The following is a 27,236-nucleotide window of genomic DNA, read 5'->3' as shown; positions in this document are numbered from 1 at the left end:
TACTCTGGACTCCCAAGGGGCTCCTCCTTTCTCCTGAACCAGGTGGCAAGTTGTTGTTGCACAGTAGAGAATCTCCTGGGAACGCACATGGACTACTGCTGCCATTAATTCCTATTGTTTTGCTCTAGCTGTTATTATATATTATATTCACAAGTGGATAGCATGGAGAATTGTTATCTTTTTTCTATATAGGATGAGGTGCTGTTACCATTCAATTCCGTGTTGGACTGGGCGACCCAAGGACCAGTAATACTGATTCTGGGACCCACTATACAGCTACATACAACTAACCCCTGATTGCAAATTCCTGGCAGCTGCATTCTCTTCATTGGCAAGTTAGCTGCGTGTGTGCGGTCACATCTCAACTTAAAGGGGTTGTCCAACATAATAAAAAACAATTATGGGTTGCCCATGATAGAAAATAATAAACAGTCATATACTCTCCTTTCCCGGACACCATGCCGAAGATCCATCTTCAGCACTAAGTGGATGTTTACTGATTGCAGTTAGCCTGTGTATGAGACATCACAGGCTGCTGCAGCAAATCACAGAGCCAAGCACTGAGGTCTAGGATTGGCTGCAGCAGTCTGTGACCTCCCATACACAGGATGGCTTGTTGCCTGTAAACATTGTGTCACAGGAGAGACCTGAAGCTGCAGTGTGGGACATGTGGGAAGTCAGAAAAGGTCAGTATATGACTGCTTATTATTTTCAATCACGGGTAACTCTTTTTTTTTGTTAAACAAAAAAATTATGTCAGACAACCCCTTTAGGGTGCCTACCCACTAGCGATTTTTTTTGCACTGCGAGAGCGAGTGAAAACATACACCTCGCAGCGCAAAGAAAACTCTGCGATATTGCTAAATGCTTTCAATGGGGCCAGCAGCAGCGCCAGCCCCAATGAAAGCATAGGGAGTATATCGCGGACTTCTGCCACAACTGTGACAGCTGTGGCAGAAGTCCAGGATGCTATCCAATTGCTTTCAATGGGGTCGGCAATGCTGCGGCCCCATTGAAAGCAGTGGGTTGCTGGCAACCCCCGCAGCGATGATTTTCGGGGAAGGGCTTGAAATATAAGCCCTTCCCTGAAAATCATCCCTAGCTAGCGAAAAAAAATAAAAAAATTATGTACTCACCTCTCCGCCGCGTCCTCCGGCTAGCTCCCCGACACTGCTGTGAAGCGCTTTCAGCAGACGGGGATTTAAAAATCCCCACCTCCTGAAAGGGCTGTGCTGATTGGCTAAGCGCTCAGCCAATCACAGGCAGTGCATAGCCATTCATTGACTCTCAGCCAATCAGTACAGCCCTTTCAGGAGACAGGGATTTTTAAATCCCCACCTGCTAAAAGAGCTTCCCAGCAGTGTAAGGGAGCCAGTCAGAGGACGATCCTGAGCGGTGAGTATATCATTTTTTTTTTCACCAGCTAGGGATGATTTTCAGGGAAGGGCTTATATTTCAAGCCCTTCCCCGAAAATCATCGCTGGGGAGGTTGCCTGCAGCCCACTGCTCTCAATGGGGCTGCAGCAGCAGCGACCCCATTGTAAGCAATGGGATAGCATCCTGGACTTCTGCCACAGCTGTGGCAGAGGATTCCTTCATCCCCATGGCTGTATCTCTGCCTGTTCACTCTGTATCTGTCTCCAGCACACAGCTCATGAATACTAAAAGCCACCCACCAAACCAATGATGATCATTTAGATTTTCTCATTGTTTCCCAAATCTAATTAAGAGGTAGAGCCTGTATTACTGTCATAAACTATAGCCACAAATAATCTACTCTTATACAAGAGAACAATCCTAGTATGCAATGGATCATCATACTGTGACTATTATATATTTATTTAATAAATATATATACAATTACACACACTTACATATATATAGCCTTCCAAAAAAAAAGTAATCCCAGTTTTGGACCAAATAAATATATTCACACAATATCTATAAAGGTACTTTTCAGCCTCTCCTGTTGAAGGCAAGATTCTTAACCACTACTCCAAGGTTGTCAAACTCATTATTATCATGGTCCACTTCAGCTTGGACACAACTTTCTTCAAATTCTATGGGTTTGCTGGAGACAGCCAAGCACTGCACTTTGCCATCTTCGGCAGCGCAATAGGCTTATTCTCTTGTATATCCGGCAGTGTGGTACAATGCAGAATGCCTGTATATTGGCATCTAACCAATATATGGTGTAGGAGTGCAATACCAAAAATAGCCATTAGGCGGCTTGGGTAAAAGTAGGTTGGACAGCGCCTTGATGAAGAGTAATGTATAAAAGATTTTTAAAAGAAGAAATGGAACTTACCCACTGCTATGGTTATGATGGTTCCTTACATTCCATCAATATCCTGAGTTTGGAGAGCAGCCAGGAAATATGCCCGATCAAAGGGGAAAGTGGGCATCCATAATAAATAGAATAGAATAATGCAAAACTTCAGAGATGCAAAAAATGTAAAGGGTGCAAAAAAAGGTTCTCTGCGCTCAGTTTGACAGGGTGAGTAATACTACATAGAGCTATGTATAAACTCTATTTTATTCAGACATAGATAAAACAAAATTATATAACAGATTATATATACAATATGCAGTGCATTTTGTGCTAGATATTGCTTAAAAAAAGTGCAATATCAGAAGCCGAAACGCGTTGTATATAGTATATATGATCGGTCATATAATTTTACATTATTTTATCTATAGGTCTGAATAAAAGAGTTTATCTATAGCTTTATGTAGTATTACTCACCCCGTCAAACTGAGCGCAGAGAACTTTTGCACCTTTTCATTTCTGCAATTTTGCATCAATCTATTCTATTAGGGGGCTTGAGAGCAGACTCCATGAGGAAATGTCCAGCAGGAAAAGGGTTTAACTCTTTCCAATCCACTGACGTCTAAAGCCATAAAGATTTAAGGCTGTACAGCTCCGATGTTGGAAGTCGTCTGTCAGGGTTCTCTTACTATATATTGTCAGCCTATCTGCTGTTGGAGCCTACCCAACGTGTCACCTCATGCAGTACTGGCTTTAGCCAGCAGATAGCACTGTTTTATAATGGCAGAAAAAAAGTAAGCCCCCTAGGAAAACCAAGATACAAATTGGATTGGAAAGTGTTAGGCAAGAGACTCCAGGACAGAAATACTCCTGTGCTCCTGAGCTTAATGTTTATTACAGGCCATGGTCCACTGCAGCTTGGGAGAGCCACGAGTCTGACAGGGGTATTTTTTAATTGTGGCATGTACACTGTGATGCCTATAACAGCGTGGATACTATCTGCTTGCGCTAATTTACTGAAATAAAGGGCTGATATACCCAGTTTTTACTAAAACTACAGCCTGGACATGACTTTCTAATGTGTTGCCACCCATCTAAGAGAGAACAGATGGCGGTGCCATGAACTAACCAACCCCAAAATTGTTATAATGATCACTATAAGTAGCAAACACTTGTCCCTGACTCAAAAAACAACACCTGACCCCAACTGTGCGATTATATAGTGTTTTTATGCCATTCGTATTTACCTGTGTTGTTGGTGTAGTTTACAAATGTAAAAGGGGTTTTTCAAGTAAAAAGATTTCTTATTAACCCTTTGCAATCCAATTTCCTTGTCACCCGCGCACTTCCTGGATTTCATATTTATTTTGGGTGCGAAAACGTGTTATGGATCCGTAGGAGTTACTCAACAAAAACACATAAAAGTGAACTGTTGTGATGATTTTATTAGCAATTTTTTGAAAATTAAACGTGAGATGTGAGCGTTTCACATCAGGAAGATAATTTATGAGAATCCTGTAAATATATTACATACATTTATATAATAAGACTATTCATTTCAAAATTTCTTTGACAGATAGATGGATAGGTCTACTTATCTATATAATACAGTGCCATATAAAGGCATCCTATAACTGCATACAATGTGTATAAGCATAGGTTTCTAACACTATGCAGAAGAGAGCTCCAATGTCGGAGCGCTCTTCTGCATATATAAATATTACACTATGCAGAAGAGAGCTCTGACATCCGAGCCTTCTTTTGCATAGTGTAATATAAACATGCAGAAGACAGTTCTGACATCGGAGCTCTCTTCTACATAGTGTAAGAAATGTGTTGTGCCTCATCCTAACATGGAAGAGCTATGCAGGGAAATCTCAATGTTGGACGAGGTATGACACTGATTGGAAAGGGTTGAAACAGCTGGCCATGGTGAACAATAAAACCACTTTAAGTGGGTGGTGAGTAGTGATGAGCGAGTATACTCGCTAAGGGCAATTGCTGGAGCGAGCATTGCCCTCAGTGAGTACCTGCCCGCTCGAGACAAAAGGTTCGGGTGCAGGTGGTGGGCAGGGAGCTGCGGGGCAGAGCGGGGAGGAACGGAGGGGAGATCTCTCTCCCTCTCTCCCCCCCCCCGCTCCCCCCTGCTGACTGCCGCTACTCACCGCTTCCCCGCGCCAGCACCCAAACCTTTTGTCTCGAGCGGGCAGGTACTCGCTAAGGGCAATGCTCGCTCGAGCAATTGCCCTTAGCGAGTATGCTCACTCATCTTTAGTGGTGAGGGGTGTGACCAAACAAAGCAAAATTCTGCGAACCATGCATTGCACGCTGCTATTTTCCCACAATATGGGGGACAATATTGTATGTAGGGTTTGGGTGATGGGGCTGCTTTTCAGTCTCAGTCCGTCTCTGATTACCACATAGTTTTACAACCAGCAAATATTTAACAGCATAAATATAAATTCACAAAATCAAAATCAATAAGGTTTTTAAAAATTCATTTTAATGAAGAAATAATTCCATTCCAAAATATAGACACACAATTATAACCACTTCAAAATAGGACATGTCCCATGTAGGTTCCAACACACACACGAAACAATACTTAACAGCAATACAAAATTTTCCATACAGTAGTAGTTTTGTTACAATACCAATGAAAACTGTCAAATTCTTTAGTGTGTCTGTTCTTGCGGTCTTCAAGTGGTCAAGTACAGTAGTTATAGAATTACAAATATCAGTTAGTAACCTTGAGATTTTCAGATTATATTTTTGGTTCAGAAGTCAAAAGGCCTGTTCCAATACAGAGGTTCGTTTGCTGTTATCGGCTCTGTATATTACTATGACCCCACTTGATTGACGCAACCTGAGGCTGCTCATATTTACAAGGTCTATCTACATTAAACTTCATCCGTTTCCTGCACAGTGGCTTTGCGGTCATTTTGTGGGCTGAACACATGTTCCTGAGAACTCTTATCCCAGTTTCTCTAGTCCCAAGCCAACAGAATCAGTGGGGCAATCACACCACTGGTTAATGATAAATTTAAAAAACCTCCCGAATAACCCTTTCAGCCCACAAAATGAGCTTCTGTACTCTGTGCAGTAGACAGAAATACTACAAGATGGGAAATAAACAGAACAATATAAAAAGATACCTTTGCTAACTAATTATTATATGACCCATGCAATCAAAAAAAGTAAAAAAAAACAACAAAAAAACACAACAGCAAAAGTACCCTAGTAAAGTATCATAATGAAGGCCACGCAAATCATACGCAAAAAAAACTGTAAATATCCTACATTCTAATTATCTCTCTGTATACATTCTGTGAACACTCAAAACAATATATGGAAGCTAGCCTACTCTCTGTGAAGCCTATTTCTGTTGCTACACAATGTAGTGTAGGCTAAATGAACCACTTACAACAATTAGTTAAAATGATAGTTCAAACCGACAGGGTAGTAATGGCTGATCCTCTATTGCCAAACTCGAATATGGAAAGCACCCATTAGATAAACCTTATCCTGACACCTCATGTGAAAACACCAGTGACTATCTTTACAATGACATTCCGGTCATCTATTTCTCATGGCACTTTTACTTCAACTCATTTTTGGGTCATGAATAAAAAAAAAAAAAGAAACATTTAAAGATAAAAAGCTGAACTCTAGAGAGGGTGATGCAGTTATTATATAATGTACTGTACAGTAAAATTCCTGTAGTCTGGAACTAGCAGAGATCATCAAACCTCTGTTAGAGTATGTATCATAACCCTTGCCTCATCACAACAAAACAAAATAAAAATAGAAATGAAAAAAGGATAAAAACGACCTGGGAGATGGATCAATACCATCTAAATTTACTTTCTGAAAATCATAGGACTGTCAAAACAAAGGGTCCTACTACCGAAAGCTTGAGCTTACTACTGCTCGACACAGCGCGTGTAATAACAGTCCTGCTGAAATCAATGGTACCGCATTTTCAAAGGCATGTAAGAATTTCAAAGTATTGAAAATCATCTAGCAATGCTTGAATCTGTGTCCCAAAGCTTGCAATAGGGTGTCATAAAAGGAGCTGTCAAGTTGTAAACTATTAATGGCCTATCGTCAGGGAATGCCACCAAGATTGGCAGGAGTCTACCACTAGGGAACCCCACCCATTGACCTCTTTGCGGTAGGAACGGAGCTGTCCGATTCCCGCAGAAATCAGCTCAGTTCATTGCACTGGTGAACAGTTCAACAGTAGGGATCCCTGGTGGAAGGCTCCTGCCAATCTAGGTCATCAATAGTTTAAAACTGGACAAACCATTTAATTTCAGAGACACTTTCTTAGGACAGCTGTGTCACATACTGTGAAGGAGACCTCTCCAAGTGCTGAACCGCTGATGGTCCCAGCACATGGATCTCTAGTGATCTGACATGTAAGATGATACATTTTTTCTGAACTCAACTTTAAAGGGTAGATATCCAGTAATATGTGACCCACAATAATTGAACATTAAGTATTTGAATATCTTTTTCTTCTGATCTAGTAAGATCCTGTAGCCTTAGAGATGAGCGAGCACCCAAATGCTCGGTTTCGCGTTATTCGAGTCGAGCTTTTCGTTAAATTCGAGAGCTCTACTCGAGTAACGGACCCCATTGACTACAATGGGAGACTCAAGCATTTTTGTATGTGGGACGCCGGGTCCCGAGTTTTTTTTTCTTTCTTGGTTCGTGTTCTCTATCGGCAGAGTATGTTCGCTCAACTCTACGTAGCATCAAAAAGCTTTGATAAAAGCCAAGTACTAGATGATACCACACCAATTTAAAGGAATTTTGTTACTTCTAAATCTGCCTAGTATAATTTGGACTAAATACACTTGAACTGTAACAAAACCACTTCAGAATTTGTTTTCGGGAACATAAAAAAGAAAACTAGTGCTAAAAAGCTTTAAAATAATCAAGCGAGCAGATCACTCAAACCTCCACCCCCAAGACTTATCACAGCCTTATGATTCTGAGTTGGAGACGTTTTCTCGTAAGGTATCTGGATTGAGTAGTTTAAAGTAACAGAAAAGCTTCTAAAACAAACGTACTTTCAGTAAACGCCTTAAATGAGTTTAACCTTCAGTCCATACATAAATATTACAACATTCACATCCAACTGGCAAGAATGGAACTTAGTGGACAACCTCTATTAAAATCCTTATTTGCAATCCCATATACTGTAATTTAATTCCACCATAGCAGCATGTCTGTAAGACCTTTAAAAGAGATGCGCCTCAAGTAGTGTAACATAAGGATCCTTCCCTGTAGTCCCAGTGCATTTTTGCTGTTTGATATACTTTGACCCTTGCCCTTATCTCCATGAGTGATTGCATTCCAATACTACAAATTATATCATATATAGGATCAATGAAATCATCTTTAAAGATCCACATATTGGCAATTAATGATTGACTGGTGGACGTCAGCTGTGATCCCCACCAACCATGGGAACTGGGTCCCAGAGTATCCCCTATGAATGAAGTGATGGCCAAGCGTCTGCACCATTTATCTCTATGGGACTTCCAAAGAGAAGCTTAGTACAGAACTGGGCCATCTCCGACAGGCCCATAGATACAAATGTAGTGGCAGCATGCATGCTCAACACCTTTTCATAGGGGGCAAATGGGACCCTTGTTCTAATGATTGATGGGGATCTCACTAATTACACACTTATACCTTTGTTCTGTGGATAGGAGAGACGTTTAAATCATTGGACAACATATTAGTTAGGACTGGACATCTGTCCCCCACGCTTGTTTTTCCCGTAGACAGGAAAGCTGAATGTCCTGGGCAAAAAAATCAGAACAGCGATGGTTTTTATTTCCTAAACAATAATAAGTTGTTTGGAAAATGAAGGAATATTTAAATAGTCTTGCCATGCAATACTCTACAATCTTCATGTTTATTTGTGTTAGTAAGATGCTGGCATGCATTCAGAACTCCTTCCACATACATTTATAGAAAGGAAATCCTGCCTACTACTCTATACCATTTCCCAGTTACTCTTGTAAAGGCAATGGACACCTTTGACATTGGGAAAAAGAATTCATTTTTACAGGTTAGATAAATGTTGCGTTAGAAAAGTTACACTAAGTTTCAGGCTGCCTTTATTTTTAGACCCCTTGATATAATATGCAGTTTGTAACATCCTAGTTTTAAACTTTTCCCACTCGCTCAGTAATACACTATCCTACCAAAAGTTAATACTTAGTTGAGCCTCCTTTGGCCCTAATGACATTGGATTCTCTCGGTGACTTACTTTCTACTACTGTCTGATACACTTCAGCTGCTATTTCCCTCTATTCATCCTGCAAACTTCTGGCGAGTCCTCTCAAAAAAGATGCATTGGCCCATCTACAATGGTGCAAGGAGCGTCATTGTTGGACAGTTGAGTATTGGAAGAAAGTTCTGTGGAGTGACAACTCGCCCCACTTCATCTTCATATCTAGATATGTCCATCTGATTTGGAGGATGTGTGGCGAACACCTTTTGCCTGAGTGTGTTGTGCCAACAGTTAAGTATGGCGGAGTTTCCATCATGTTCTGGGATGTTTTACATGGCATGGTCTTGGTTCGTTGGTTATTGTGATAAGAACTACGGTATTTACATGGAGGTGTACCTTGACATTGTAGACAGTGCGCTGCCAACAATGTGGCAATATTCTGGTAATGGGCAGCAATTAGAGATGAGCGAGCATACTCGCTAAGGACAAATACGCAAGCGAGTATTGTCCTTAGCGAGTACCTGCCCCCTCGTGAGAAAAGCAGCAATACTTCCAACAAAACAATGTGCTTTGTCACAAATCTAACGCTGTTTTACATTGAGGATATGGATGTTCCATGATTGGATTGGCCTTCACAGAGAACCAACCTGATTCTTACTGAACATATATGGGACAAACTGGAATCTCCGGTCAGGAAATATAAGCAGCGTCCATCTTCTTTGAGAGAACTCAACAGATGTTTGCAGGATGAATGAAAGGAGATACCAGCTGAAATGTATCCGATGTTAGTAGAAAGTACCTGATGTCATTATAGCCAAAAGGAAGACCCACTAAGTATTAACATCTGGAAATAAATACTACTTTTGATTCTTCCTCCTCTTTGCCATGGTTGTTCTCTTTTCTCTCTACAAAGATACACAGTCCCTGTGATTCAACCTTCTGTATGCTTTCCTCCCCATATACACACACTCAGACACAGTAAACTTGTGTGTTCCGTCCTGCCAGAAACTTTGGATGCTTTCCCCCACTCTGATCTGCCGCATACAACCTCTTTCCTTGCTCTGCTTGTACCCAACACTAGTGCTGGACAGATCTCTATGTGAAAAAAGCTGCACAGGTAGGACAAATGGTAGGACATTTTTTAATGAGGACTATTTAGAAAGCCGCTTAGTTTTATATCTAGGAGGCAAATGAACAGTGAAAAAAATTCAGTGCAAAGATGGCCATAGCTTTTACATACAGCTCCTTTCAATCAGGCCTTGTTCAAAACGGCATCTCAGGTTCTGTTGGGAGCTTTTGTAACAGATTTCCATTACAATCCAAGACAAAATAGCATTGTATGCAGCGCTGTTTCATCTGGGAGGGCATAATGGAAGCTGGATGGACTACATTGAAGTCAAACCGGGTCCATTTGGCGATGTTCAGTTCCATCATAAGATGGATCTGTTCTGGCCAGCGATTCTATTTTCCTGCTTCCATGATGGAAGAATACAGAATCCGTAAAAGGCTTTGTGAATGAGCCCTCAGTAATTTTCCTACATACAGGCTTTCGTTTCAACATCTAACGCAGAAAATGGAAAGTCAACACTACATGATTGACATGGCAATGATGTCATAAATGTTGCAGCGCCCTACGTGGAAGAGCGTTCCTGCGTATCTCAGCCATAATCCAGTGCATTCCACCCATAAGAGTTGCATATTTGCCCATGTTCTCTCTCTCTCACATATACAAGCCCTTGCGCTTTTCACTGCTACCCCAACTTGCCAGCAATATGCATGCAAAATGTCTGGCGGCCATAAGGCATTCAGAAGACAGTTCTTAGTACTTACTGTATATTCGCCGCCTACATCCAAAGAAACATTTTGCTGCCTATTCACGTGTGCGTAACTCATCACCCAGTAGGACCTCAATATCACTTAGGCAAAACGGCTGCCTTCAATATATCCAAGTGACACATGTACTTTTGCAAGCATGCAGTAACAGTGAATACAAAGGCCTCAAAAAAAACTAATTAAAAAAAAGCTAAATAAACACATCAAAGAACACACGTCATAGTTTATACAGCATGTGCAACAAACAGCAAAATAACAAAAACAAAGACTGTGAGGCAACGGCAATATGGAAGAGAATGAACTTCCGCTAATCTGGGGTTTTATGGCACCTGTGGTTTATAAACAGCTTTATCCTTTCAGCTGCCAAGGATTGGGCATGCAGTGCCCGGCGAAACCCTGCAGCAGTGAGAGGGTTAATATAATGAGTAGCTCAAAACATAGTTCACAGTTTTAATAGCATCTGTGTGGATTGCAAAAACTAGATTCTAAATAGTCTTAACATAGTATAATTTGTCTATTTTTTATTTTTTTTTGTATATGATAGCGTCTATATTGAAAATGAAAAATATATATATTTATATATAGATATATACACTAAAAACTTGTATGGCTGATTTGTGAGTTCTTGAGAGAAAAAGAAATACAAAAAAATTATACAATTAGCCCTAAATTTTATTCTTTTATTTTCAATGGGCTTTTGTACACATTAATCTCTGTAGCTTGTCAGAAACAATAAAAATAATATTTAAGTAATGCATCCAATTCTATCCAGTGATTAAAGTAGAGAAAGAACTCTACGGAACTGCTGCCTTACTGCCATTACCGCTTACACTAAAGATATCCAGGACTGCAGTCCCAAATTAAGTGCAATTCCTGCTGTAGTATCATTAAATAAAAAGTGCTCTTCATGTGACTGATTACCAGCCATGTGCATTGCAGTGTGCTGGAGCCAGGACTCTACTTGTCTTAGTTTCTCTACTCCCCCAGAATAACATGAAGGGAGCCCGGCTTTTAAAAAAAATAAAAATAAAAATAAAAATAAAATCATAAAATGGGAATTTTCACAGCAAAACGATGCATTGCACAAGTGTTGATGATGCAGCGGTGCTGCTTGTCTAGATACTGCTACTAGATAAGTGGCTGAGTAGGTTCAAATGGAACTAAGGCACTCAGACAAATAGTAGTAACAGCTGTTATCATACAAATCATTGGCTTCTATGGTCCACCACGCCGTGGTGATAGAAAGGTTCTCCTCTGATAGTTTGGCCAGTGACAGAGAAGACGTTTGCATACACCTGGTTGATATATTCAGTGTGTCTCTACAGTGCATTAAGCAAGCTTGTCTGAATACTTGTTTCCCCTTCCCCTTGCAAGTAAAGGGAGATTTCAATGTTTAAAGACGAGATTGCCTGGCAGTCTGCACCGGCAGCTCGTACATATCTGATACAGGACAATGAATGTATGAGAGTATGTGCAAATGGCTGTATTTCTTAAAATGCGAATTATGCTTTAAGTTGAAATAAAAGTTGATTTTTTTTTTGTTTGTAAAGTAATAGCTAAAACACACACACCTACAAACTACACAGTTTAGAACAAATGTGCTGTGCTACATTCCAGTGGACTCTGATGGTATGCTTGGTACTAGAAGATGCAGCAGGTGAGGTCAACCTGCGTTTTTTCCCCGCTGGATCCCTGGTTGATGACCAAAGACTTCTCATGCTACGTGCATCTTCTCCATACTACTGTTATTCTGTAACGAAATAAAACAAGCCGATTACTACCGTATGCTAGTCCCCAATGCACAAATGCCGCCAGCTTTCTGTAGACACTACATGCATAAACACCTGGCACCCATAAGCACACCTTGGGATCTAATTAGGTATAGACATTACAAAGTCTTCTGCTGATGCGCTACTTCAACTTTATTACCCATCTTTAAACTAAACCTCCGCATTCATTGTAATTATTCGAGGTCAGTAAAAAGCCTCCATTATGGTGGCTTCACACACAGTTGTTTTTGGTAAAATAGAGGAAGCTGTTGTGACAGTTTTGCATGCAGTTTTTTTTTAGTCAAAACCAGAAGTGGATTCCGAAAGAATGGGAAATATATAAGGAAGGACTTAGGCCTCATATCCACAGGGAAAATCAGGCCCGTCGCCAATCATTCATGTAGAATCCATAGCAGGTCCCTCCTGCCCCGCGGACATGAGGCCTAAAAATCAGAATAAACTCACCTGCTCCGGACGATGCGGATTTTCCTTCTTTCTCGGCCGGATCTTCTTTCTTCGGCCCGGCCGAAGAAAGAAGATCCGGCCGCGAAGAAGGGAAGAACAGCATCGTCCAGAGCAGGGGAATTTAATTCTGGTACGGGTCTCCCACAGGCCTCAATAGAAGCCTGCGGCAGCCGTCCCCGCGGGTGACCCGCACGAAAATGGAGCATGTCCATTTTTTTCCCGCACACGGATCCGCGCCTGACGGGAAAAATGACATCCGCAGGTATTTAACTACCTGCAGGTGTCCAACGCATCCCTATAGGGCGTGGATCCGCATGCGGGAAAAACACTGCAGATTTTAAATTAGAATTATGCTGTGGACATGAGGCCTTATACTTCCCCTTTCTACTGGATCCACTTTTGGCTTTTGCTTAAACAACTGCCTCCAAAACGACAGTGGCATTTTTTCAAAAAACAATGTATGTGAAACCAACTTTATTATTATTTATTTATTTTAAAGTGCCATTAATGCACTGGGGCACTGTACAAATGAAAAATAGGGTTTACCTTCATTACACTACTTATACTACTATATAACATATATAAAACAATAGGAACAATAAACATCTTACTTAATAAACTGATACAGAAGGAGAGAGGCCCCTGCCCATGACGCCTTATTGTGTACAGGGGAATGAGGCATAAAGGGCTAATGCCCACGGCAGGATTCCCGCCGCGTGAAATGTGGTGGAAATCCGCGGCGTTTCACCGCAACTATTAGGTTCTATTGAACCTAATAGCTCAATGTTCGCGCTGCGGAATTCCATCGCGGCATGTCCCATTTGCCGCGGGAATAAGCACGGACGGCTTCCATTGTAGTCAATGGAAGCCAGCTGTCACTCTATACTTCCGCTGTAGCACAGTGTAAGTATAGTGTGAATACGCGTCTCTGCCCACCGCCCACGTCATAGGACACTGCCAGCGCATCATACGCTGTGCTGCGCATGTGCGTTGGCGTGTCATTCGGAAGCTGCACAGCCGATTCGGAGGCGAGTATGAGGTCTTTAGGGGGGTGCCGTGACGGACTCCGCTGTGGTATTCCGCTTGCAGAGCCCGTCACGGCCGTGGGCATGAGCCCTAACTGAGGGTAGAAGGTGCTCAACTTGTGGCAGCAGGGTTACTGTAGGTTGTAGATTTTTTTCTTAGGAGATAGGTTTTCAGATTCCTTTTGAAACTTTCCAGGATGGTGGAGAGTCTGATGGATTGAGGTAGCGAGTTCCAAACTATAGGTGATGCATGGGAGAAATCCTGGAGACAATTATGTGAGGAGCTCACTAAGGGAGTGCAGAAGAGGAGTTCTTGCGAGGACCGTGAGGTTACGTGTAATGGGATATTAGGTCAGAGATATATGGAGGAGACATGTTGTGGACAGCCTTGTAGGTCATAATACTTTGAACAGGATTCTCTGCAGCCAGTGACGTGCTTGCCAGAGGGGAGATACAGTTGAGTAATGGGGTGAGGTGGATAAGCCAGGCAGCAGAGTGGAGTATGGATTAGAGGGGCACAAGAGCATTGAAAAGGGAGGCTGCACAGAAGGATGTAAAAGCTGTCTAGATGGGAGATAAGGGCATGCACTAGTATTTTTGTCGACTCGGGGTGGAGGAAATGTCACATGGTACAGAATTGTTCCGCAACACACAGTGGAACACATGAATTTTGATGTAAAATTGCCAGCAGAATTATGCAATTTTCAGTTCCACATCAAAATCCATGTTAGATATGCAGATTTTGGTGTGGAATTTTCTGTACGATGGCAAACTCCACTGATTTTCGTGGAACAATTTCGCTTCTGTGAAAGGTCCTTAAAATTTGGGAATGTAGGTCCAATTTCTTTACTTGCAATGCTAAGAGCAGTGAATGGTCATGAATACATATTTCTAATAAATTTCTAATATTACCACACTGACTTATTTATGGAGCTTTCTGCTACTATGTCTTAGTGGGTAGTAATAAGATATTTCTTGGTTCCTTGGCAGATGTAAGTTAAGCCTCGAGTGCCCTCTGCTGTTCACATGATTGCATTTTCTTCTATGAGCTCTCAGTTGCTTCATACAAAAAATAACTATATAGAAACAAGTTTCATAAGCATATGTTCACTTCATTAATTATAATAACCAAGCAGATGTTTTCTGTAGTTCAGCCTCTCTTCATCCCCACAAATGCTCTATATCATCATCTATATTTAACAGGGGGCAGGGCACGGAGTCCAGAGGTTGATATCTTTGGTTATGGTACAGTTACTAAATGTTGTATGACTTCATTTAGTGCTACAGTGGAATATACTTACTTCAGAGGGGAAGGGAAGAAAATAGTGCATTCAGCCCTGCAAACTGACCTGTAGGAGGAAACAAGCAGACGATGGCACAGCTATTTATGAAGTCTTACATATAATTAATTTAGTGATTAAACATTTTGAAAGAAGTAGATGAATACTACAATATTTATGGCAGGATCCTCACACCTCTATTCTGTTTTTGGTAACCTTGCAGTTTTTTTGGCCCCTTTTGAACGAACAAACTTCCTTTGGAGGACAGTTTTCAACTAGGGTTCTGATGGAAAAACCCATGATCCTGTACTTCTTGGTAAGTGCATATTAGTCATAGATAGAGCAAATGATGGCACCCATATATCACTGCAATCAATGAACATCTGGAATGTATGGATACACTTTTCAAATTCAGTCTTTAGAAGAAAAGAAAATGAACCATATATAATGTTTAAGCTGGGATTTACTCACTCAATTCACAATCCAAACCTGAAAATTATGTCTCATATGAAACTATAAAGAGAGGATCTCCACCTGATTACATCATACTACTTACCAAAAAGATTCTTAGGCTGGGATCACACAGGGCGGATTTGCCTCGGAAATTCCGTGCGGAATTTCGCTGCAGCAAATCTGCATGCAGCCACTAATCCCAGGATTAGCCAGCCATGTAGACGAGATTTCTCAGAAATCTCATCCACACGGGATGGCAAATCCGCTGCGGCTAAGCCGGCAGAAGCCGCTGCTGCGGCGTGGATTTGCCGACCGCAGCATGTCTATTTTTTTTTCCGCTGCGGCAGCGCTCTCCGCTATGGGAGCGCCGGCCGCAGCAGAAGAGCAAGCGGCCGGGCCACTTCAAAGCCGCGGCAGTTCTCCTGGCGGAAATGTCGCGGTTTTTCGCTGCGGCCAAACCGCACATTTGTCGGGAATCCGCCCTGTGTGACCGTGGCCTTAGGCAGCATTGTTCTCATTTTTATGAGCCTAAAACTCTTGGCAAACATTCCTAACTGTCCAGACGCATGACTTGTCTCTTGAAGCAGAGATCACACAGTCCTCTTTACCTGGTAGGCTTCATCCTGCAACTTTTGTTTCAGATATTCTTCCATCTTTAGCTCATTTTCAAGTTGGCGCACAGAGTCATTCTCATAGGTTTCGTCATCATGTCTATTATAAGGATCTTCAGGGACCCTGCAAAGAGGATTTAAAAGATTAAAAATTAGTCATTTCAACCAATCTCACTTCCTTATGCATTCATACTATAATAGCACTTGTACATGACACACTTTAATAAGGCTGGATTCACATGGCTGTATGCATGTTGCACCTGAGAATTTCGAGCACACAGACAGTCGTCTGTGTTCTGTCTGGGCTGCTCTGACCCCACACATTGCATGTGGTATTTTTGCCTGTTAATCTGCGGCTCCTGTATATTTTAAAGGGACTTTGATGAAATTCGACTTCCAATCCACTAGCAACAAAACAGAGGGTGATACCATCATAAAATATTTACTGATCACTTTGGTTGACCTTAATGCCAGGAGAACAAATCAATGATGGATTTTTACAAGCTTGGTGAATGCCAAAATCGCATTTCTAGGAATCGCCAAACACGTTTGCACATGCATTATGAAACAGCGGAAATAAGACTGCTTAATATAAGAACATTAACTTGACAGTAAGATGCATACATATCTGCGCAAATATTTCCAGCAGCTGAAGAATTGTGGTTGTATGTTGGTTTTCTAGCATGAATCTGAGCAAGGAAAGCCTTCTCGGAGGTTGGAGATGGGACCATGTCATCAAAGTGAACCCTCCCATACTCAGCATTCACACTGCCTTCTGCTTCAGTGCCATCTAGAAAATAAAAAAATAGACTATTAGACACATACTGTTACCAAAGCACAATTATATCACGGGCTGTATGCCGAAAATCCCTCACCTGCTGCATTTAAATGGTGAACTACATTTAGAAACTAGGTTAAAACTAGCGATCACAAGAACTTTCATAAAGGCAAATTTAGGTTTCTTTTAGAGCCTCATGTGTATTTCTATGCATGAGACTGAAAGCAGGAGGGGCATAACTACCACCGTCATAGCCATAGTGGCTGCTATGGGGTCCATATGTACTAAGTGGGGGTGGCTATAAAACAAAAAGAAATAATGTACTCTCTGCCTTTGCTCCCCCTAACACTCCACTCCGGTCTTTCCTCCTTCTGGTTTGAGCAATTACGTGCCAGATGGCACATGACCACTGCAGCCATTCCCAGTGTTTGAGGCCAGGCATTGGTTGCAGCAGTTATACATCTCAGCATATGACCATGCTACACAGAAGAATGGAAAGACTGGCGAGGCAGGGGGAGTGAAAGAGCATATTGTTTTTTTCCCCAGCATTATATGGGGTATTTTTACTAATGGGACAAGAAAAGAGCATGATTATTGTGTGTGTGGGGAGAGGTGGCATTATTACTGATAGGGGAAGAAGGAGGCATTATTACTGTGCACAGTTACTTGATTAAAGTGTACCTCCACTTAAAGGAGATGTCCCGAGGCAGCAAGTGGGGTTATACACTTCTGTATGGCCATAATAATGCACTTTGTAATATACATTGTGCATTAATTATGAGCCATACAGAAGTTATAAAAAGTTTTATACTTACCTGCTCCGTTGCTAGCGTCCTGGTCTCCATGGTGCCGACTAATTTTTGGCCTCCGATGGCCAAATTAGCCGCGCTTGCGCAGTCCGGGTCTTCTGCTGTTCTCTATGGGGCTCCGTGTAGCTCCGTGTAGCTCCGCCCCGTCACGTGCCGATTCCAGCCAATCAGGAGGCTGGAATCGGCAGTGGACCGCACAGAAGAGCTGCGGTCCACGAAGATAGAGGATCCCGGCGGCCATCTTCAGCGGTAAGTATTGAAGTCACCGGACCGCCGGGATTCAGGTAAGCGCTGTGCGGGTGGTTTTTTTAACCCCTGCATCGGGGTTGTCTCGCGCCGAACGGGGGGGGGGTTTAAAAAAAAAAAAACCCGTTTCGGCGCGGGACATCTCCTTTAAAGCTTTACCTCCTGATCTAACATTAGGAGTGGAGACCCACTACTATATGTCAAGTGATACAGTTTCTGAACCAAGGGTGTGCCATGTGGTGAGTACGGTGCATAGGATCAATTAATTAGAATAGAACCCATGGACAATACTTGATGGACATTATATGGTTGTCTTGACAACGGTATCATGAAGCCAGTATCATCTCTCCAAACCCAATCTCAGACTGGCAAAGAGCTTAACCCCTTGAGTGGCACGCTCGGAAATTTTCCGGGACGAGCTCCACTGCTCATAGCAACATAGCCCGGAAGATTTCCGGGCTATGTATCACTATGGGAGCTGCAGAGCACAATGCCACAAGCTGTTACATTGTGCTCTGCCTGCACAGTCCCACAGAGAACAAAGCAAGGGCTTTGAAAAACCAGCAGAAGATATTGCCGACATGCCGGCAATCTCCTGCACTGGTTTGTTTACAGGTTGCCATAGAGACCATCGGCTTGTCAGAAGCAAGCCGATGGTCTCTGTGGCAGGGAGAGCTGGTTGTTAGCTGTCAGAGGACAGCTAGGTACCTGCTCTTACAGCAGAGATCAGAGAAAACCTCCGATCTCTGCTGTGTTAACCCTTTACATGCTGCAGTCTATGGGACTGCAGCATGTAAAGGGCTGTCACCATCGGACCCCCGGAATGTGATCAGGGGTCCTGATTGGTCCCTGTGGAAGTCCCCTAAAGGGACAAAAGAAAAAAAGAAAATTTAAAAAAAAAAAAAAAAAAAATTATTAAAAAATAAAAACACTTGTCTCCCTTTACTTTGTAAAAAATCAAAAACATAATCACACATGTGGTATCCATGCGTCGTAATGACCCAGAGAAGGAAGTTAATACATTATTTAACCCCTTAATGACATGGCCCCTTTTTTTCTTTTTTTCCCCATTTCTTTTTTTCCTCCACCCTGTTTAAAAAAATCACAACTTGTCCTGCAAAAAACAAGCCCTTATATGGCTGTGCCAATGGAAAAATGAAAAAGTTATGGCTCTTGAGACGCAACTGCAAAATTAGTTGAAATTCAAGGATTAGACCATTTTAAAAAACCTGCCCTGGTGGGCACGACAGGGTGGTAGGAAACCCGCCACTCAAGGGGTTAAATGGAGGTAATGTACACTTTAAAAAATATGTATTGTAACTATTATATGAGTATTTATTACTACACAACAAAGGAGGATCCTTCCTACTCATGGCTTCTTTCAGAAACTGCAGTCTGATGCAGATCTTTAGGTTTTTCTCAGTCTGGATATTAGGTTCAAAATTATCTTTGTGGACTAAGAAATGTGTGCCTCTAGATGTTTGTAACATTTAATTCCTTCCTTTTTAAACAAAAGTTACCCTTGAAAATAGTAAAAATCCGCAGTTTAAATATTTTACCATATACAAGTAGATTTATGAACAAAAACCTAAATCAAATGTCACGGTGTGCAGCCGATTAACCATCTAATCTGTGCATAATATTACATGGTTTGTTGCATGTAGAAAGGTCTCTTCTTCTATCAAAGAACCAAAGAGCATGTTCAATGCAACCATTCTTACCCGACTTGAGTTCCTTCACTAGAGAAGACATAGTGTTAGTAATGGAATCAGCTGCCACCAACAAGTCATTCCGCAGATTTCTTCTTGCACCTAACACATCAAAACAATGAAAGAGACGATAGTGATACTTGCAGCACGAAGTAGGCTTATTAAGCCATCCATAAAACTTCTTTACCACTTTGGGTAGTCCATTGAAACAAGATTCAAGTTCCCATGTTCTTAAAGATAAGTGAACTCATCTGGGTCCAGTGTTGTGTATTGTATTGGGACTCTATAAATCATTGTGAACAGATTCATTTCTGTTCAACACTGCCATTGTAAATGGGGAATCTGTCAGACTGCTTAATCAGCTCTTTTTTTTTAGTTACATTGTGTCTATGCTGAGACTGACACTCTCCATACCGTACAAAGAAAAGTGACTCATATTGGTGTACCATTAGTTATTTTAGTCTGAGCAGCTAAAGACACAGTAAATATAGCAGTCAGGATTTCCTGCTGAATTGTGGAAAGTTAAATTGGGAGTGGGGGGAGTGGGGTTCTGGTGCCAAACCTCTAAAGGGTGCCATGGGAACACCAGCAAGAGACTTTCTACATCCCTTAACCCCTTAGTGAGCAAGCCTGTTCGTGCCTTAATGACCAGGCCAACATTTGTGAAATCTGACATGTGTCACTCTAACATAGAATAACTCCGTAAAGGTTTTGCATATCCCAGTGATTCTGACATTGTTTTTTCGCCACATGTTGTACTTCATTTAGGTGGTAAAAATAGACTGATGGAATTTGTGCATATTTTTTAAAAGTGCAAGAATTGGGAAAATTTTGAAACAATTGTTATTCTTTCACATTTTCAACTGCAATATTTCAAATATTTGATGAGATATACATTTCAATCTGTTTACTTTATTCTGGACGCACATTGGAAAAATGACAGTTTTTTTTAAACTATTGAGCCATAGACAAAGACCATCAGAGTTCGGAGTCAGGATATTGAGCGAATAGAGAGCCATTCGCCATAATTTGTATTCTTGTGGCGTTGAGGGCAAAGGTGGAATTCAATCCCTAACTTATACAAAGTTATCCCACTAAAGGACTAACTGGAGATCCTCTTGGAAAACACGCATTTTTCTTCCCAGCTCCCCTGCTCCAATCAGTGGTAATACTAGGCATTGCCCAGGTCAACACACACTTGAACTCCAGCTGCTGATGGAAACACCAGATAAAACAGGAGGTCGCATACAGAAAACCTCCAGTCCAGGTGCAGCAACACAGAAAATACTCCACTGAAGAGTTCTCCCACATCTACAGGAGAAGGACTATATGCTGCCAGAAGAAAATAACCTTCCCTTCCTGACCTCCAGAGAGAGGGGAGCACAGCATCTGCCCCCAGGGGGCAAGAGGATGATTCCAGGATTTGCCAGGGGCTCCCCGTGGAGACTTACACCAGACTGGTAGCCGCTTCTGACTTATGCCATCAAGTTTGGGAGCAAGAACCTGCAGTCCGCCACCTTTAGAGATCTGGAGGAATCCTTGAGAAAGATAGGATAGCCAAGCAGCAGTTACCTTAGAATAACAGGAGCTGAGGAAGTAAAGGGAGTTCTCGCCTTTAAAGAGGTCTGAGAGGTTCCAGTTTCCTGTCCGGAGGTAGGCGGGCTCTCTCATAGGTACTGTCATGGGCATGGGAAAAACCACAATTCTGGCATTCAGTACTCCTTTTTTTTCTCCCAGTGTTCATTGTTTGTAATAAATAGTGTGATGTTAATAGTTCAGAGTTTTACAAACACAGCGATGCCAAATTTCTTTTTTATTGTTTCAATTAATTTGATGGAAAAAAATTGAGATTTCTTTCATCTCAATTTTTTAGATGTCTTTTAACACTTTATTAAACTTTTTTTACTTTCTTTTCCCATAGGGGACTTGAACTTGCAATCACTTAAATTATATACTGCAATACTTCAGTTTGCTGTATATAGTATCTTTTAGTGTTGCCCAATAAGCCCTGCCACAGGCATAGCATAATAGATAGTCATTCATGGCAGCCCTGGGAGCCTTCACTAGGCCCCTGCCATGGTAACTCATTGGCATCTTATGATCGAATCATGGGTAGAGGAGAGCCATTCCTCAGCTGGCTACTTAGATGCGCTCTTAGCTTTGACTGTGGCATTGATATAGTTAATGATCACAATCAAAGCAATAGTGGCTGTTAAAAACAGCTGACCCCCTTCAGAAATGGAGTGGACTCTGCTCCTACACCCGCTCCAAACATGCTTCATGTCAGCATGAGGTAAGTTTACATTATGTGTTCAAGAAAGGGTTAAAGAAGATTACCAACTAAAGTATAAAAATGGCCGTACTTTAAATTAGAAGTTAAATGATTTGTTATTTTTTTGCAGTTTCAGCATCCATTTTGCAAATGTGACAATAGGCAGTGAAGTACTATTGGTTTGCAAACACATAATACAAGGCTGATCGTTCTCTGCTGTGACTTACTCTGAGCAAATGCCTCTTGAACATCTCCACCAACCCCTGTGAGAGAGTCCTGAGGAGTGTGTGTTGGGGTAGAGCAAGCGGATGCTGACCTTATAGGCATTGGTATAGGCCTGCTGATAGTATGACTGGGAGAAGAGCGAGGAGAGCCTGCCCCCTGAGTCTGAAAAACAAACAAAAAGTCCATAAGAACTTATATGTATGAGAACGTATGTACGATTTTATGTGCTTTGTAATTCCATAAATGAGTTTCATAGGACAAGATGCTCAATTAAGAGTTGTCACCATGCTTTAACTCCTAAGGGACTGCTATTCAGCAATACATTTCATCCAGAATAGTTGTCTCCCAGCATCTCAAGAGACAAATATAACTAAGAAACAACTGAAAAGAATACTGATCAACTTGATAGACGATAACAAAATGTATTCCTATATCATCTAAATTGCATGAAGTGCCCAAAAACATCCAGCGTCATAGCAATTAGTACATATTAGCTGCCTGCAAATACATTTGTATTTGCATGATCTGTAATTAATGAAAAAGAAGCAGAAAAAGGAAGCCAAATTGCCATCGAAACAACTCATGCAGATAATGTGTCAATATTGTACGCCCTGAGCAGGTGGAAAGTAATAGGAAACAAAAGTTACAACTTATTGCACATACAGTATGTAAGTAGCAGCATGCACAGCTACAACTTTTAAGCCAAGTAGGTGCTTTATATCAACTCCACACCATCGGTCCTACACAATACAAGTCCATGATTTACATCAGAACTACTTGTTTTATAGAAATATAATACTTGCATGTTACATATTTTTAATGTGCCAGTCATACAGACTGCTGTTCTAGAGATAGGCATGGGCATGCGGTGAAGGCAGATATTGAACAAATGTAGCAAAAAAGATCTGTGAGAATTTTAGGGCATTTGCAAATTCCCTGCATGCCTATTAGGTTGCCTCTTAGCCACATATTTCACCCTCTACAATTTACCAATAATGGTATAGTTTGGCATAGTCTAGTGCATGCTTGCTATATAGTCCAAGGAGCTTGTGCCAAAGTAATGGCAGCTGCTAACTCCCAGAGAGAATGGTGTGTGCATGTTTGTGTGCTCATTAATCAAACGCATACACAGCAAAAGTAAAAGGGTTGTTCAGAGCAGTTTAGGTCATTTCCATTTTCCAACCTATGAAAAATGACAGCAGTGAGGTATCGATCTGTTGCGCAAGGTGCAACAAATGTAGGTCAAAGAACAACTTTTAGAAGATGCCCTAACTTTTCAAATATGTAAATAGTAAGAACTTTAGAACCGAACCTTTCAGGTTATTGTGAATACAGGTAGATATAGATTATGTATGCACACAGCTTATTATGGACAAAAATAAAATATCTGTGACCTGTACTTTCCCACTGACAATGAAAAGTTTTGCCAGATGTCTTACAACTAAATAAAAAACACATAAAAGCATGTAAAGTTCTTTCATAGGTTACACATGTCTAACATCCTTAAATAAAACGGAGATCTTTACCATTGTGTGTTAGGTGCTTGTTAATTCTGATTTTGTTAAATATTACTCTTATTTTTTTCTGCTCATGCTAATATAGCCAAAACATGCCCCCAATAATGCCAATATACAGATGGACTTACTGCCTGTCTCAGCTCCTGTTCCTGTAAAATGTTCATTCACAACAGAAAACAGAATATGAAGGACCATTAATACACTTAAGGATACCCAAAGTATGAGAAGTTCTTAATACAGACTTTAGAGGGATCTTTTGAAAGAGGATACATATTCTTGGACATAACCCATGGAGAGGTATGGCACTGAAGAAAGAAGCCATGTTTTGCCAATACTCTATAGCCAATTCAAAAGGAGTTTTACCATCTTTGAAAGTTAACTCTTATTCACGGGATAGGTGACAACTTCCAGATTGGTAGGGCTCCAACTGTTGGGAACCTCACTGGATTCCAAGAACAGGGCTGCAACATCGTGAAGTGAGGGCAGTGGAGATTGCAGACATGCACAGCCGATCCATTCATTTCAGTGGAGCTACCAGAGATAGCCGAGCACTTAAACTCTGCCATCTCCGGCAGTCCCATTGTAATTAATGGAACAGTGGTGAGGATGTGCAGCTTCCGCTGTCCACAGTTCAGGATGTGTCACAGCTTTATTCTCTGAATCACTGGGGGTCCCAATGACTGGGCCTGTCCCCCACCAATCTGAAAGTTTTCCTCTATCCTGTGGACAAGGGATAACTTTCAAACATGGCACAACCTCTTTAATTCTATTATAGCAAACTGTAAAAAAAAACGTTTATACCTCACCTTCAAAAGTTTCATTAGCCCTTCAAGCTGTACCATCAGCTCCCTCCTGCTTTCTTGTAATGCGGACATCCTTTGCTCAAGTTCATCTTTTCGCTGTCTGAAGGATGACAAGAATCAGATCAGAGAGCTTCCTGATACATTCGAGATTACAATGAACCCTATCATTCAAAACCTTCTCCCTTTTACTTAGCAGACAAAGCAAAAGATGCTATCTCAAAACTTTTGTACAAGTAATGCGTGCAAGTAAATTAATGCAAAATATATCACAGGCACAATTAAACTGCCCTATGCAACTACAAGAGTATAAGGTCTCATCATGGTGAGCATATAAAACCAGTGTGACGGTGACGGCTGTTGAGCTGTAAGTCCAGCCTCCTCTGTGTCTGCAGATGTATAGAGCCTACGGAGACTTAAACTAGCCATACACATTATACTAAATACTAGCAGAAAATGCTGTTGGACCTCCAATGCGTATGCTTCTAATATTGTCCAAATTCGGAATTTATATTGTCAGCACTTTGTGGGTGTACAGGTGGAATTGACAAGCGTATTTAAAACTACTGATCTATGATTCGAATTCAGCAAAACTTGAAAATATTCCAGAGAGTATCTTGTGATGTTAGTGAAGGCTTCCCCTTCTCTCTCTACAAGGGCCTCATAAATGTTCTTTATGTGGAAGTCAGATGATTGTGGAGTGATGACCAGGCTTGTCAGAACATCTAGCTCTTACTTGGTCTTTGAACAGTTCTTGCAAAGCATTCACATGTGCCTTAGGTCATTTTCCTGCTGCTGTAGGATTTTCCGACACAAAGATACAAGGCAGAGGGGGTATAGGAAAGAAGAATGGAGTAGTGATTTTTATTTATAAGGATCTGGTCAATATGAGTCAACTACAGAGCAGGCAAAACTTTCCCAGAGCTGAATATATCCCTATTTCACTTTAGGTTTGAGTCTCTGTGATATCAATCTCTCCTCGGTTTCTCTCTTTCCATAAACACTTCTACTATGGCTATAAATCTCAATTTTGGATAATCAGTAACTAGGACTTTTTCCTCAAGTGAAATTTTAGTATGTCTTGGCATGTCTACTATTTAGTTTTTCCCCACTTCCTAAGAATGGTTTTCAGTCAGCTCCTTTAAGACAACTGCTAGATCACTTTCTTTACACATTACTTGTGCTGTCTGAAGTCTCTTCTTCTCTATTCCGCACATTCTGTACTTAGGATAAAGTGCTACTCTAACTCTTAGTGCACAAAGCCCTATGCACTGGTCTTCTGGAGGTGCACTTTTAGTTTGCCCAATTGTGCTTTAGATATACCTGATTCAGTTTTGGAAAAGTGCTTTATACTGCCATGCAGAGCTCACTTAGTGACTTTCAGTTTAGCCATGTTTTAACCCTTTAGAAAACAGCGTATTTTGTGTCTAAGGCCACTCTCGCATAGGGCGTTGGTAAATCACAGCGTTTTTTATCCCCCTTTTCGAATGCAGGTTACTGTGTTGAACAGCGTTTTTTAACGCACCCCATCATTGTGATAGGTGATGAGGTGCATTAAAAAGAGCATAAAAGCACGAAAATAGAGCAGACAGCGCTGAAAAATCTCAGTGTTAGAAGACGCTGTGTTCTGAGCGCCAGTCTGCAAAGCCATTGAAATCAATGGAAGTGTTGTACTGTGATTAGCGCAGCGTTCAAAACGTGGCAGTAATTGCGGTAAAAAGCCTATGTGTGAGATTGGCCTTAATGACCAAGTGCTTTACATGATCCCATTGCAAGAGACATAACTCGTTGATCTAGCCATACAAGGGCTTATTTTTGGGGGGACGAGTTGTATTTCTTAATGGCACAGGACTGGGATACATATAATGTCCTGTATAACATTTATTACAGGACATTTCCTTCCTTCTTAAGCAGCTATGATATAAAACTCTAGTGTCAGATACAAGTAGGTACCCAAAAGAAACAGGACTCTTCTTCTGGTGGGCAGGGTGTTACTAGTACAGTATATACACATTTTTTTTTCAACAAATTGTTCTGTTTTCTTCACTTTTTTTAGTGATGGCAGATTCACACGAACAACATGCAACTGAGAAATGCCGTTTCCTTTTTCACTGCTCAAAGCACTGTTATACACATATACATATGCAAGTGGATCAAGCGTATATTGGTATGGAACCGCACAGGACACCGCTGGAGTACAAAAATTAACCTGGCAGTGACATACGCCCGGATATCCGATTCCGTTCCAGGCATCAGCTCAGTATGCCATAGCTTGTGGGGAATGTACGGATATGCTCTTAGATTGTGGAACGTTTAACTTTTAATACTTACAATAAAAAACATTAGCATGAAATAAATTGTGTACTACCGTAATAACACTGTGCAACACAATTTTTGTAACAGATAAGCAGATGGGTGGCTTATAGAGATGAGCGAGCACCCAAATGCTCGGGTCCACGTTATTCGAGTCGAGCTTTTCGTAAAATTTGAGAGCTCTACTTGAGTAACGAACCCCATTGACTACAATGGGAGACTCGAGCATTTTTGTATGTGGAACGCCAGGTCCCGAGCTTTTGTTTTGTTTTTTTCTTGGTTCCTCTCTCTCTTCCCATTTCTCCACTTTGCCTATTATTGGGTTCCCTCTGCACTATGGAGTGTTCTTTTGCTTGTTTTATTGCCTATAACATACTGAAAAAAGTTTATAAAAGTGGAGTGAAATGCGGAAAAAAAAAATTTGTCAAAATTGTCATCTTTGGGGGAGTTTTGTTTTTATGGCGTACACACTTTAGCAAAAATGACAGGATAACTTTATTCTATGGGTCAGTATAACAATGACGATACCATCATTTTTGTTCGTTTTTTTTTTTTGCTGTACTGTTTTTAAAAACAATTTTTGGGAAAACAAAATGATTTCCTGTGACC

At 41.2% G+C, this 27,236-nt stretch overlaps 1 protein-coding gene and 1 long non-coding RNA gene across 12 annotated transcripts in view; one reads left to right on the top strand and one right to left on the bottom strand.

Annotated features, from left to right (window-relative positions):
- The first annotated feature begins 646 nt into the window (after window positions 1-646).
- Window positions 647-26,495, top strand: LOC136578216 (uncharacterized). The gene is made up of 3 exons (XR_010786616.1): window positions 647-686; window positions 15,118-15,210; window positions 26,371-26,495. It is a non-coding gene; the product is annotated as an uncharacterized lncRNA (long non-coding RNA).
- Window positions 4,751-27,236, bottom strand: part of DTNA (dystrobrevin alpha) — a 226,281-nt gene continuing 203,795 nt past the window's right edge. For 7 of the 11 annotated variants that reach the window (XM_066578054.1, XM_066578055.1, XM_066578052.1 and 4 more), the window contains 8 exons: window positions 24,321-24,417; window positions 23,643-23,663; window positions 22,000-22,159; window positions 19,513-19,602; window positions 16,583-16,748; window positions 15,956-16,082; window positions 14,916-14,963; window positions 4,751-12,105 (listed from right to left, as the gene is read on the bottom strand). In XM_066578054.1, the coding sequence (XP_066434151.1) occupies window positions 14,946-14,963; window positions 15,956-16,082; window positions 16,583-16,748; window positions 19,513-19,602; window positions 22,000-22,159; window positions 23,643-23,663; window positions 24,321-24,417 (679 nt within the window). In that variant the 3' untranslated portion in view covers window positions 4,751-12,105; window positions 14,916-14,945. The remainder of the gene's footprint in view (window positions 12,106-14,915; window positions 14,964-15,955; window positions 16,083-16,582; window positions 16,749-19,512; window positions 19,603-21,999; window positions 22,160-23,642; window positions 23,664-24,320; window positions 24,418-27,236) is intronic. The other 4 variants (XM_066578056.1, XM_066578063.1, XM_066578059.1 and 1 more) reach the window with 1 other exon arrangement.

Source organism: Eleutherodactylus coqui, chromosome 9 (genome assembly GCF_035609145.1).
Source record: "Eleutherodactylus coqui strain aEleCoq1 chromosome 9, aEleCoq1.hap1, whole genome shotgun sequence".
NCBI classification, from domain to species: domain Eukaryota; kingdom Metazoa; phylum Chordata; class Amphibia; order Anura; family Eleutherodactylidae; genus Eleutherodactylus; species Eleutherodactylus coqui.
The sequence above is the reverse complement of the archived record's forward strand: the minus strand, read 5'-3'. Positions and strand labels throughout refer to the sequence as shown.